This window comes from Peromyscus maniculatus, chromosome 8, assembly GCF_049852395.1.
Source record: "Peromyscus maniculatus bairdii isolate BWxNUB_F1_BW_parent chromosome 8, HU_Pman_BW_mat_3.1, whole genome shotgun sequence".
Lineage (NCBI taxonomy): Eukaryota > Metazoa > Chordata > Mammalia > Rodentia > Cricetidae > Peromyscus > Peromyscus maniculatus.
The window spans coordinates 60596547-60608597 of NC_134859.1; the positions used below are offsets into that span (position 1 = coordinate 60596547).

General features: G+C 52.7%; 1 protein-coding gene across 4 annotated transcripts in view; it reads right to left on the reverse strand.

The window, feature by feature from the left end:
- Positions 1 to 2869: 2869 nt before the first annotated feature.
- The window catches only part of Sgsm2 (small G protein signaling modulator 2), a 40121-nt gene continuing 30939 nt past the window's right edge, over positions 2870 to 12051 (reverse strand). For all 4 annotated transcript variants that reach the window (XM_076542884.1, XM_076542886.1, XM_076542887.1 and 1 more), the window contains 7 exons: positions 8399 to 8782; positions 8023 to 8147; positions 7201 to 7283; positions 6936 to 7045; positions 5396 to 5492; positions 4639 to 4806; positions 2870 to 4419 (listed from right to left, as the gene is read on the reverse strand). In XM_076542884.1, the coding sequence (XP_076398999.1) occupies positions 4331 to 4419; positions 4639 to 4806; positions 5396 to 5492; positions 6936 to 7045; positions 7201 to 7283; positions 8023 to 8147; positions 8399 to 8782 (1056 nt within the window). In that variant the 3' untranslated portion in view covers positions 2870 to 4330. The remainder of the gene's footprint in view (positions 4420 to 4638; positions 4807 to 5395; positions 5493 to 6935; positions 7046 to 7200; positions 7284 to 8022; positions 8148 to 8398; positions 8783 to 12051) is intronic.

A 12051-nucleotide genomic window follows, 5' to 3' on the forward strand; every position in this document is an offset into this window, starting at 1 on the left:
AACCTGGTAATGAGTTCCAGAGGTGGCTTAGGCAGCATTTGCTACACTTCGGAGGAACCAGTGTGGGTCTCAACACCCCATCACGTGGCTCACAACTGCCTGTAGCTCCAGTTCCAGGGGCTCTGACTCCCTCTTGTGGCCTCCATGGGCACCTCATGCATGTGACAGATCAGCACACATCAATAAGCAGTCAAATAAATGTAAATAAAATTATTTTTTAAACAGCTTGTAAAGGGCTGGAAAGATGGCTCAGCAGCACTGGCTGTTCTTCTGGAGGACCATGGTGACTCAAACTATAACTCCAATTCCAGGGTATCTGATGCCCTTTGCTGGCGTCTGGAGAATCAGGCACACATGAGGTACAGATAGACAGACAGACTTGCAGGTGTAACACACACACACCCTTAGAGCAGGCTGGGCGTGGTGTGGTGGTGCAGGCCTCTCTCTGCAGGGACTAGAGGTGTGTGCCAGAGGCAAAGGCAAGTGGGTCTCTGAGTCTGAGCCAGCCTGGTCTACAAAGCAAGTTCAGGCCAGCTAGGGATACATAGAGAGACCCTGTCTTAGAAAACCAACTAAACAAAAACATCAGGGGATGGTCTGCCCTTACCCTGGGATGTTTATTTCTCAGAAAGGGTTTCTCTGTGTAGCCTTGGCTGTCCCGGATCTCCCTCTGTAAACCAGGCTGGCCTTGAACTTGTAGAGATTCACCTGCCTCTGTCTCTGAGTGCTGGTATTAAAGGCGTGGCCACAACTGCCCAACTACCTTGAAATGTTTGGGGAGCAGCCACTAGACAATTTTAGGAAGGATCTGGCCTCACAATTGTGCCCCCCCTCCATGCCTCAAGCTTGAGACTACAGTTCTAGGTCTTCCTTAAGCTTACACAAGGCTGTATACTTCATAATTTCAAAACATTATCTTGTTTAATTGGAGTAAATAAGGCAAGAGCTAGTCCCTTTGAGCAAATGAGAAGTGGCTAATGACTTGTTAAAGTCCAGCAGTTGCACCTCATTGGTTAGGACCACAATTCTGAGTTCTGCTCACTCACCTCGGGAAATTTTCCCTTAGCCTTTGGGAAAAGAGTGGGGAATAGATAGCAGAGGCTAACCCCCAGGACCTGGGTACAGATGGTGATGAGCTTCCCAAAGCCACCTTGGGTCCTGACAATTTATTCCACTCTATGAAGCTGGATGAGATTGGAGGTCAGGATCTCAGTTGGGCACAGACGACTTCTGACCCCGTCTCTCTCCCCAGCTTAGCCTTAGACAAAGCCGTCTTGGAGGCAAGTGGTGGGGAACAAGATCAAGGAGCGGGTAGCTGTGCCAGGCTTCTCCCTGGTTACAACACCCTCAGTCTCCTTCCTAGGAAAGTGTACGTGTGGGGTCCTTACCCTCAGGAAGAAAATGCTGGCCATAAATGACCCAGATTCTTGTTTTCTGGAGGGGCCAGTGCTAAGAAATGTCAGTTCCAATCTCCCACTGCCAGCCTCATCGGCTCTTCTAACTCATGAGGTGTGGGCGCTCTCTGCTGGTAGTGTCGAGAAGAGCTTTGTCCTGTCCACTCGTGTAGCAGGTGAAAGGTAGGGTTAGGGCTAACAGTTGGAGAGTGCTCTCTTGGTCTTGGTAGTGTGTCTGGGAACTTGGGTACTGGGTACTGGGAACAGAATCAAGCCCGTGCCTGGGAATATCACCTGATATATGGGGCTGCGTCTTCAGGATGAACAGCAGGATTCCTTACCCTCAGGGCTCCTGCTTTTACTCACCAATGAGGCTGTGTCCATGAAGCCCAATGTCCCAGAAGGCTGGCCTAACCCTCCAGAGACCCCTTTTGGACATGGAGCCTCCTGTAGGGTCTACATGCCCAGCCAGCAGTCTAAGTGGACCAGGGAGGGTGGGGTATGGAGCAGCCAGGTCACTCTCAGGTTGGTGCACCAGGCCTTCGGTGAAGGTGGTCATAGCAGGATTCAACAATCACCCAGGCCACAGAACCTGCTAGGGAGGGAGGGGGGTTTCCCCAGAGGGCTTACCAAGTTCCCTTGTACAAGCTTCACGTCTCAGTTTTTCCTGGCCACCTTTGGCCATTAGCCTGTGGGTTTTTTGTTTGTTTGCTTGTTTTGTTTTTTGAGACAGGGTTTCTCTGTGTAGTTTTGGTGCCTGTCCTGGATCTCACTCTGTAGCCCAGGCCTGCCTCTGCCTCCCGAGTGTTGAGATTAAAGGTTTAAAGGTGTGCGCTACTGCTGCCCGGCGTAGCCTGTTGTCGTCTTTATGGCTGGGGCCAGACTGCTAGGGCTGTGGACTAGAACCCTTAGCTTTTGAGGAGCTGACAGGAGACCACAGGGCTCAAAGCAGGACTGAGGGGGAGCTATTAAAGATAGGACCAGAAGCGCTCTGGGGCAGGGAAAGGCAGGACACGAGGGTCCTGACCAGGTCCTTTCCATGCAGCCACAGGAGCTGTACCCTCCAGCCACTTCCCTCAGCCCGAGCCGGACATCTCAGAGATACCCTCAGAGGGCTGAGAGCTGGGGGCTCGTGCCACCCCTCAGTAAGGTCTACTCACTCTGCTAAGCTGACTGAAGTTTTGGGACGCTGGTGGGGACATGGGGAGGCCAAAGACTTACTCCCAACTACAGGCCGGAGGCTCTGCTGGTCAACCCGAGGTAAGATCATGGTTCTGGGGGTGAGGTGTGTGGCATTCTGGGCAACTGACTTTCTATCTAGCCCACGACGTGGAGGCCCCTCTTTAGGAAGAACTTTGGTTCTCTTATCCCATTCTTGCTATTTTGGAAGCTGTCACTCTTTACTGCTGGGTCATGGAAGGACATGTTTTTTTTGTGTCCTGTGTCCAGCCAGTCCCACAAGTAGCCATCAGAGCTGCAGGCATTACCAAACGCATTTTATTGGTCTATTATACTGAAGAGTATGGTTTCTGAGCAAAACAAAATCAACCGACCAACCAGATGAAAAACAAAAATAAACCCCAAACCCCATACACTCTGCTCCTCACAGAACCAGAGTCACTAAGGCAGGCACACACTGGCCACCATGCTTGGTGGAGGCCAAGGATCATGAACAGCAAGGACGGGCTGGCCCCACACAGGCCGTGCAGGACGGGAAAGGGAGGGCATGTGCTAGATGCAGACGGCGGCTGGCCCTTTCTCGTGTTTTCCGAATGCAGGACGTCTGTGGACCTTGGTGACTTCTGGGCAGGTTCCAGGCCTGGCTGTGCTTGGGGGGGGGGGCGCGGAGATGACAAAACTAACAAGCAGCATGTCTAGGCCTTGGGTCAAGGGGTATCCATTTGGTGACACCCCTGCAAACTCCTCCAAGGGCCTTTCTGGGTTTCCAGGCCTCTCAGCACCCTGAGAAGCATGTGGAAAGTGGAGCTGGCATGAACTGAGAATACCCAGGCAATCCCACCTCCCTTGGTCCTGGGAACTCACAGATGTCTGGAACGGGTAATGGGCACCCTGAAGCTCAGAGGCCCGTCCTTGGAACCAGGCTGTGACAGGATCGCTTTCCTACAGAGTCTCCCTGGGGTCCCTCTGGAGAGCAACCACACCCACTGCCCTCCATACCCTGCAGAGGGTAAATGTGCTATTTACGCGCAGTCCTGGGGATCTCTAGTGCATAATGCAAGGGCAGGGTGTGGAGGGTGACACTGTACAGACATGAGTGGGTGCACTGCAGTGGGTGCGGAGCTCCGGGGGTCACTCTGGTGGCCAGAGACGATGGCAGTGCTGCTGAGGTGGACTGCTCTCACCCAGGGCCCACATCTGGCTTCCCAAGTCTCGGGAGAGCCTGGAAGGCAGCCCAGATCTCCTGGCCCCAGGACACATGCCTGAATAGGCAGCTAGTTGAGACGACAAAAGGTCTCAGGAGAGATATGGCACAGAGCTCCTTGCCCCATGCACCTCCTGCTAGATGAGGCTGAGGCCACGTGGACCCCACTAACCTTACATGGCCCCAGGGTGACTGAAGAGACACTGGGAAACAGTCCAGGCGGAGGCTGCGGGTGGGGCAGTTCTGTTGTTTGAGAGGGAAACTGGGTAGCTGTCCCCAAGGCAGCCCCTCCCCTGAGGCCAACCCTTCCCACCCAGTTGTGATCTGCAGGCATCCTGACCCTGACTGGCCCTGGAGGGCCAGCACTGCCCATGCATCCCAGGCTCACAGTCACTTTGTCAGGTCACACAGCTGAGTGGGCAGGGTTGGCCGGGGTCGGGGCAGGGGACTGACTTGGGTGAGGCAGTCTGGCTATGGTGACCTCCGCCTCTCCCTGCTGGAGTGCAGGGCCTGCTCCTGGGCTCTCCAGTCTGCAGCCCCTGGTGGCAGGTTCTCACTTGTTGTCCATGAGCATCTGCACCTTGTGGACGAGGTCCCGGGCAATTCGCAGGATCTCCTGGGCGTCATGATGTTCAGCCCGCTCTGGCGGGGGGGAACATGGACAATTGTGGAGAGGCTGTGAGGAGCCCTGTGCCTCCTAACCTTGCTTAGTTTCTATCTGCTATGCTCTTGACATCTGCCAGTGGGGAAGGAACCCTAGAATTCCTGAAAACCCTCCACCTCTGCACAGTCCAGGACCTGGCCTCCATGCCCTGCTGGGGGTGGGGGTGGGGGAGCCCGGATGGCTGGATCACCTCATACCATTGAAGAACTTGATGATGTCAGTGAAGTCCATGTTGTTGTCACGGATAATCTCTCTGTAGGCCTCCACCAGGGCCAGGGCGATGAACAGGACAAAGTGCTCTGATGAGATGTGCCTGGCTGCCCAGATCACCTCCCACACTGCGAACACGTCCTCATACAGCAACTCTGGGGACAGTAAGGAGCTGGCACTTACCGTCCCAAGCACGGGGCTTGATGGAGACACATGGGAGTCAGCTTCAGCGGCTGGATTCTCCCCACTGCATACAGCCTGGTTGAGCCTGGCTCCAGAACGCCTGTTCTGGCCCCTACCCCAGACCCAGACCCTGCCCGTCTCTTTGGTTATTTCCGAAGACTGTGGCACTTCCCACTTTTAGTGCTCAAGGAAGCTGTAGTTTGAACAAGGTTCCAAGACCATCACCTGTGACAAAGGAAGCATACTTCCTGTGCCATGGAACTGCCTCACAGGCGGGAGGAAACACGGGCCCAGACCCCCTTAGGAAAACTCAGGCGGGGCAGGGGCAGGACACACAGTGCAGTACGCAGTCATTAGAATACCACTGACCACTGACTCGGGAAGAGGGCTCTCCTGCTGCCTGGCCTCAGTCCCATGATCTTACTTTTTTTTTTTAAAGACAATCTTGCTATGTAGCTGACGCTGGCTGGCCTTGAACTCCTGATAACCCTCCTGTTGCAGCCTCTGGAGTACTGGGATTATAGGCATGTGCCACGATGCCCAGACCCACCCACTTCTTACCTCTTTTAAAATCCAGCAGGAACCAGCGGTAGCAGAAGTAGAAATGGGTATAGTCTCCATTTTGATGCATCAGCTCAAACAGCTCCGAGTCCAAGATCTCATGGTGGAGAGGGAGAGACACTGACCAGAGCTGCTTCTCTGGCACCCTCCCGCCACCCAGGGGTGCCCAGCCACTCCGCTGCACTGCCACGCCCACCCACAGGCAGCTGCGTCCCACTGTCCGTGTCCATCTGTCCCTCCGTCTCCCTCTCCCAGCTGCATCTTTATGCAGTTATTTCTGGGCATTTGATTTAATCACCAAGCCTACCTCTCACCAGCACACACAGGCACAAGCATGTGCACACTGCTACTCAGTTTCTAACACAGATAACAGTGTTTCCATGTGGTGGTGGGGATGAAACCCAGGGCTTCTCCTGTGCTAGGCCAGCATTTTACCTCAACTAGAGCCTTCATTTTTAAACATTTAAATTAATTAATTCTTTTTAAAAAATGATTTTAGTTTATGCACAATGGTGTTTTGCCTGCATCTATGTCTGTGTGAAGGTGTTGGATCCCCTGGAACTGAAGTTATAGGCAGTTGTGAGCTGCCATGTGGGTCCTGGGAATTAAACATGAGTCCTCTAGAAGAGCAGCGAGTGCTCTTAACCGCTGAGCCATCTCCCCAGCTCCAACTAATTAATGCAGGGTTTGTATATATGTGCCTGCAAGTGTTCGTGGGTGAACATGGGCGTGTGTGCTGACCAGGTGATGTGTGTGTGTGTGTGTGTGTGCTGACCAGGGGACAGCCTCAGGTGTCATGTCACTGGTGCTAGTCACCTATCTTGGTTACCTTTTAGATACAAGGTCTTTCACTGGCCTGGAACTCAAGTAGACTAGGTTGTCTGGCCAGAAATGCCCAGGGATCCACCTGTCTCCCCCTTTCCGGCACTGGGATCATAAGCCACTATGTGGCTTTAAAAACAAAAGATTATTAGTCCTGGGAATCAAACCAGCTCCTTGGCTAACGAATTTCCCCAGCCCTTATTTTTTAATGTTGTTTGAAACAGGTTCTCACTCTGTAGCCTAGGCTTACCTTCAACTCACAGCAATCCGGATCTTGCCTCAGACTCCCATGTGATGGGATTTTAGGCATGAATTGTGATACCCAGCTACTTTTATTAATACATGCGTGTGTGTGTGTGTGTGTGTGTGTGTGTGTGTGTGTGTGTGTGAACTAATTTAATTAATTTTAAGATTTCTCATAGAGTCAAGGCTGGTCTCAAACTTGCTGTAGTCAGGCTGGCCTTGACCTCCCTGCCTCCACCTCCCAAGTGCTGGGAACACAGCATGTGCCAGGCAGCAGTGTTTTTCAATGAAGGAAGTTCAGCTATGGCTGTGGCACATGCCAATGTGCCAGCACTCAAAGCAGAGGTGGACGGATGGCTGCAGGTTCCAGGCCAGCCCCTCAGACATAGTTCCCTTGTAAAGGCCGTCTCTAGCCTCCCCGGGGCTGATGAGCAGGTCTAGCCATGCCCAGCCCTCAGGCCGCTGCAGCACTCACCTGGATGAGGGAACGCATGTTGGCAAAGTGGGTGTCCATGGCACCCCCATTGGGGAAGTTCTGGCTCATCCTCTTCATGAGTTGGCTGAAGCAGCTGTAGGCCAGCTGGTCTGCGATGAGACGGGAGTGAGGCCCCGGGACACCAGGGTAGACACCAGGGTGGACTGGTAACAGTCCCACACTAGACCCAGGCATCATCCCCTCCCTCCCATCTTGTCACTCTGAACCCAGGTCCATTTTGGGAAGCCCACACCCCACCCCTTACCGTTGTCGAGGACGACCAGGAGAGGGGCCAGGAGGTCACACATGCCCTGCACGTAGCCCACATCCAGGTGCTCCCACACGAAGCTGAAATGCCAGGGGGACACTGTGACTGTGCGTTCTCTTTTCTTGGGGGTTGGAATAGACATGACCCCTAAAACATTCTGTTCCCCACGAGTCAGCCTTTCTTTCCACAATTCTAAAACACTCACTGTGCTCTACCCTGTGAGGCAGAGGGAACTACCAATGACCCTTGTCCCCAAGGCACTTCAGGAGAGGACTTGGTGAGGGAAACAGAAGGCCGCCACAGTTTGGTGTGAAGGGCAGGGGAGTGAAAACAGGTGAGTGTCTGAAAGAACCCTGGGATGCAGGGTGGTGTGGGGGTGCGGCAGGGACTGTTCCAGACAGAGGATGCAGTGGGGTGCTGCAGGGACTGTTCCAGACAGAGGATGCAGTGGGGTGGGGTGCGGCAGGGACTGCTCCAGACAGAGGATGCAGTGGGGTGGGGTGCGGCAGGGACTGTTCCAGACAGAGGATGCAGTGGGGTGGGGTGCTGCAGGGACTGCTCCAGACAGAGGATGCAGTGGGGTGCTGCAGGGACTGCTCCAGACAGAGGATGCAGTGGGGTGGGGTGCTGCAGGGACTGCTCCAGACAGAGGATGCAGTGGGGTGGGGTGCTGCTCCAGACAGAGGATGCAGTGGGATGGGGTGCTGCAGGGACTGCTCCAGACAGAGGATGCAAGGAGACCTGAGACAGTACATAGGTGAAATCGTGGCCTGGACTGGGGCCCCACATCTCCCACAGTCTGCCCGCCCCCAATGGCACCTGCACATGATGTCTCTGAGCCTCTCGAGGTTGGGGGTCGTGAAGTACCAGTAGTTTCGGTCACATCTCTGCACATCCTTGTCTATGCGGTGCAGATTTAAGGCCACGGTGTCCAGTAATTCTATCTGGAAAAGTGGGTGTCTCTCAGAGGTGAGGCTGGCCAGCCTCTCCTAGGTTGGGGGCAAGAGGTGGTCCCCAAAGAAAACCCAGCCAACAAGGACCCCAGAGCTCTGAGAACAGAGGCCTCTTAGTGATGCTCAGAGCCCTTTCAGGATAGCCACACACACCCCTTGCAGTCAGTGCCCAGGTTTTAGGGTGTCAGGACTCCAGAGCCACGGACAGTAGTGCGAGGGAGCACCAGGGAACACCCACGTACAGTATAGGCTGCAGCACACACGGCTGCCAGCTCCTCCCCTGCTTCGAGCTCACTGGCAGGTGCGAGCTTCTCCTGGCCTGGATCATGGGGCTCCGAGAAGGTGTGGGCTGCAGGGGCTGGCCCGTCGGAGGGGGCTTCTTCCCCAGCGCCGTCCTCTTCGAAGCCCACACTCTGCGCCTCATCTAGGCTGGACTGGATGCCGGAGGCCACGGAGTAGTTGCGGGAGGAAGGCAGCCCCGAGTCTGGGGAGTCGAACTCCACTGACTGCTGCTCGGCAGCAGCTGTGCCTGGAGTCCCCGTTGCTGGTTCCTGCTCCTGCTTTGGTCTGGAATCATCGGGGTCCTGCGGCCCTGGGGGCTCTAGATCCTCCACAGAGATAAACACCTGGTGGAAGTAAACAGATGGTCACTCCATCCAACACCCCAGGGTCTTCCCTGGATCAGAACAGGCTGGGAAGGAGAGTTTTCTTCCGACTCCGTCCTTCCACCCTCAACCCCCAACACCACAGTCCCTGGGCCCCAAACCTGCCTCTACTCCAGCCAATCAAAAGAAGAAACAAGGCTTGGGGCAAAACGAAGACAGGTGGTGCCTGTGCAGTGCACCCCACAGCTTCCAGGGACTGCTACAGGAAGGGGAGCAGAGGCCCCTGGCTTTTTCTTCTCTCTGTGAAGCCCTGGCTGTCCTGGAACTCGCTCTGTAGCCCAGGCTGGCCTCAAACTCAGACATCTGCCTACCTCTGCCTCCTGAATACTGACTGGGATTAAAGGCGTGCGCAACCACCATCCATGTTTTGTTTTGTTTTTTTCCAGACAGGGTTTCTCTGTGTAGCTTTGGAGTCTGTCCTGGGACTCACTTTGCAGACCAGGCTGGCCTGGAAGTCACAGAGATCTGTCTGCCTCTGCCTCCCAAGTGCTGGGATTAAAGGTGTGCACTACTACCACCTGGCCTTTTTATTTATTTATTTTTTTTAAAGAGATTTATGGTTCTATTTTTAATTATGTGTCTGGATATTGGGTTTTACACCTGAGTGTAGGCACTTGCTGAGGCCAGGGACACTAGAAACCAAACCAGGTCCCCTACAAAAACACTATGTTCTCCAACCCCGAAGTATGTGATCTCAGTAGCTGAGGTGTCTCTGGCCCCTAGGCTCCAACTCTTGGTAGCCAGTTTGAGTTCATCGTCCTTCTGCAAAGACCTGAAGTCACAAAGGATCCCGGGAGAGCTGCCTAGTGTGTTGACGTGGCTGCTGGGGCATGGAGGGGAGAATTAGCTGCAGGTTTAGGAAAGGCCATTTCTTTATTGCTGGTATCGAATGTTGAGCAGACGAGACAGGAAACCTTTGTAGCAATACCAAGTCGGTCACGTTAGTCTTCAGACAGTGCAGAAGTAAAGGGAACCCTCCACTGACTGCCGGAAGCCCACACAGACTAGTCGAGGGGACACAACACGCCACACACCCTTTGTCTTTCCTTTTTCTAACTGGACAATGTAGTCAAAGGGATGCTAAAGGTCTCCACTCTGGCTAAGAAATCTGAAGCACTGGGTAAAGTCATACTTGTGAAACTCGGTAGCCCAGGCTGGCCTCAGCCGCCAAGTGTTGTGATTACCAGAGCACACCACTGCCGGGCTCAGACTTGTTTTCATGTACTTATGATTACTGTGTGTGTGTGGTGTGTGCGTTAGTGATTCATGTGCTGTAATGCACACAAGGCCAGAGGACAATTTTGTGGAGTCAGTCTCTCCTTTTGCCTGTAAGTGGATTTTGGGGATCAAACTTAGGTCATCAGACTTGTGCAGAAAGTGCCTTTACCTGCTGAGGCGTCTCACCCTCCCAGAGACAGGTTTTTACAAAAGGCAGAGCACAAAGTACGCTCATCAGGGTGAAGAACAGCGCACATGGGGATGGAGAGGGTGTCCGGTTAGCTTAGACAGTTAAAAATATTTATTTCTATTTTAAGTATATAGGTGTTTTGTCCACATGTATGTCTGTGCATCACATGCATGCAGTGCCCATGGAGGTCAGAAGAGGGCATCAGATGCCCTGGAACTGGAGTTAACAGATGGTTATGAGCAGTCATGTGGGTGCTGGGGATTGAACTCGGGTCCTCTAGAAGAGCAGCCAGTGCTCTTAACTGCTGAGCTCTCTCTCTGACTGGAGTTATATTCTTTAAGTCTTGCTCTACTTTATATTCTCTGTTAACATTCATGATTAGTAAAGTATAAAGAGCAAACTTTATCTAAAAAAGCCTTTCTCTCTCTCCCTCTCTCTCTCTTTGAAATAGGGACTAATGTAACCCAGGATGGCTCTGACTCTACTATGTAGCTAAGGCTGGCCTTCAATTCCTGATCTTTCTGCCTCTACCACTAGAGTACTGAGATTTCAGATGTGAGACACGTCTGGCTTTTTAATATTATTAGTTTGACATACAGAGTAATGGGCTTCACATTTATGTGTCATATTTTGAAAAAAAAAAAAAGACAATTTTGAAGGAGGAAAAAAATCACAAAATGGTGGCTGGAGAGATGGCTCAGTGGTTAAGAGCACCTGTTGCTCTTCAGAGGACCTAGGTAGATTCCCAGCACCCACATGGTGGTTCTTAATCATCCATAACTCCAGTTCCAGAGAGATGTCCTGTTCTGACCTCCACAGGCACCAGGCACACACGTGGCACATCAACATTCATGCAGGCAAAACACTCACACACATAAAAATAGATAAATCTTAAAAACAGAACTAGGAGCCGGGCGGTGGTGGTGCACACCTTTAATCCCAGCACTTGAGAGGCAGAGGCAGGGGGATCTCTGTGAGTTTGAGGCCAGCCTGGGCTACAGAGTGAGTTCCAGGAAAGGTGCCAAAGCTACACAGAGAAACCCTGTCTCAAAAAAAAAAAAAAAAAAAAAAAAAAAAAAAAAACCAAAACAAAAACAAAAACCAAAACCCACAACCACAAGCTGGTGTGGTGATGCACACCTTTAATCCCAGCACTCAGGAGGCAAAGGCAGGCAGATCTCTGTGAGGTCGAGGCCAGTCTGGTCTACAGAGTGGGTTCCAGGACAGCCAGGGCTGTTACACAGAGAACCTTGCCTCAAAAAAACAAAACAACAACAACAAAAAAAACACCAACCCAGAACCACTTACGGGCTGGGCATTGCTGTATATAACTTTAATCCTAACACTTGGGAAGCAGAGGCAGGTGGATCTCTATGAGTTCAAGGCTAGCCTGGTCTACGTGGTGAGTTTCAGATCTACAAAGGGAGACCCTGTCTCAATAATAAATACAGGAATAAAAACAGCTTATTCCAGGTAAGTATGCAGAGCACGCCTGTAATCCCAGCTAAGGAGGCTGAGGCAGGATGACCGTTAAGGCCAGTTCAAGACAGGAGGAGCTAGGGAGAGGAAAGCAGAAAGGTAGGAAAAGAAACAGGAAAAAGAAACTCAGATGTGGGTGGGATGGTGGCGGCGGCGGCGGTTACTGCCTGCTGTTCTCAAGGCAGCAGTGGCGGCAGGAAGAGCATTCCCGAGTGCTCTACCTACCTCTGCAGATACTTGGACAAGGTGACAGAAAACTGCAGAGAAAGGGCCCTGCCAGTGGACATCAATGGCTCTCTAAGCGCTCCTCGGTTCTCTGGCCAATAACTTCCCATAAAGCCTC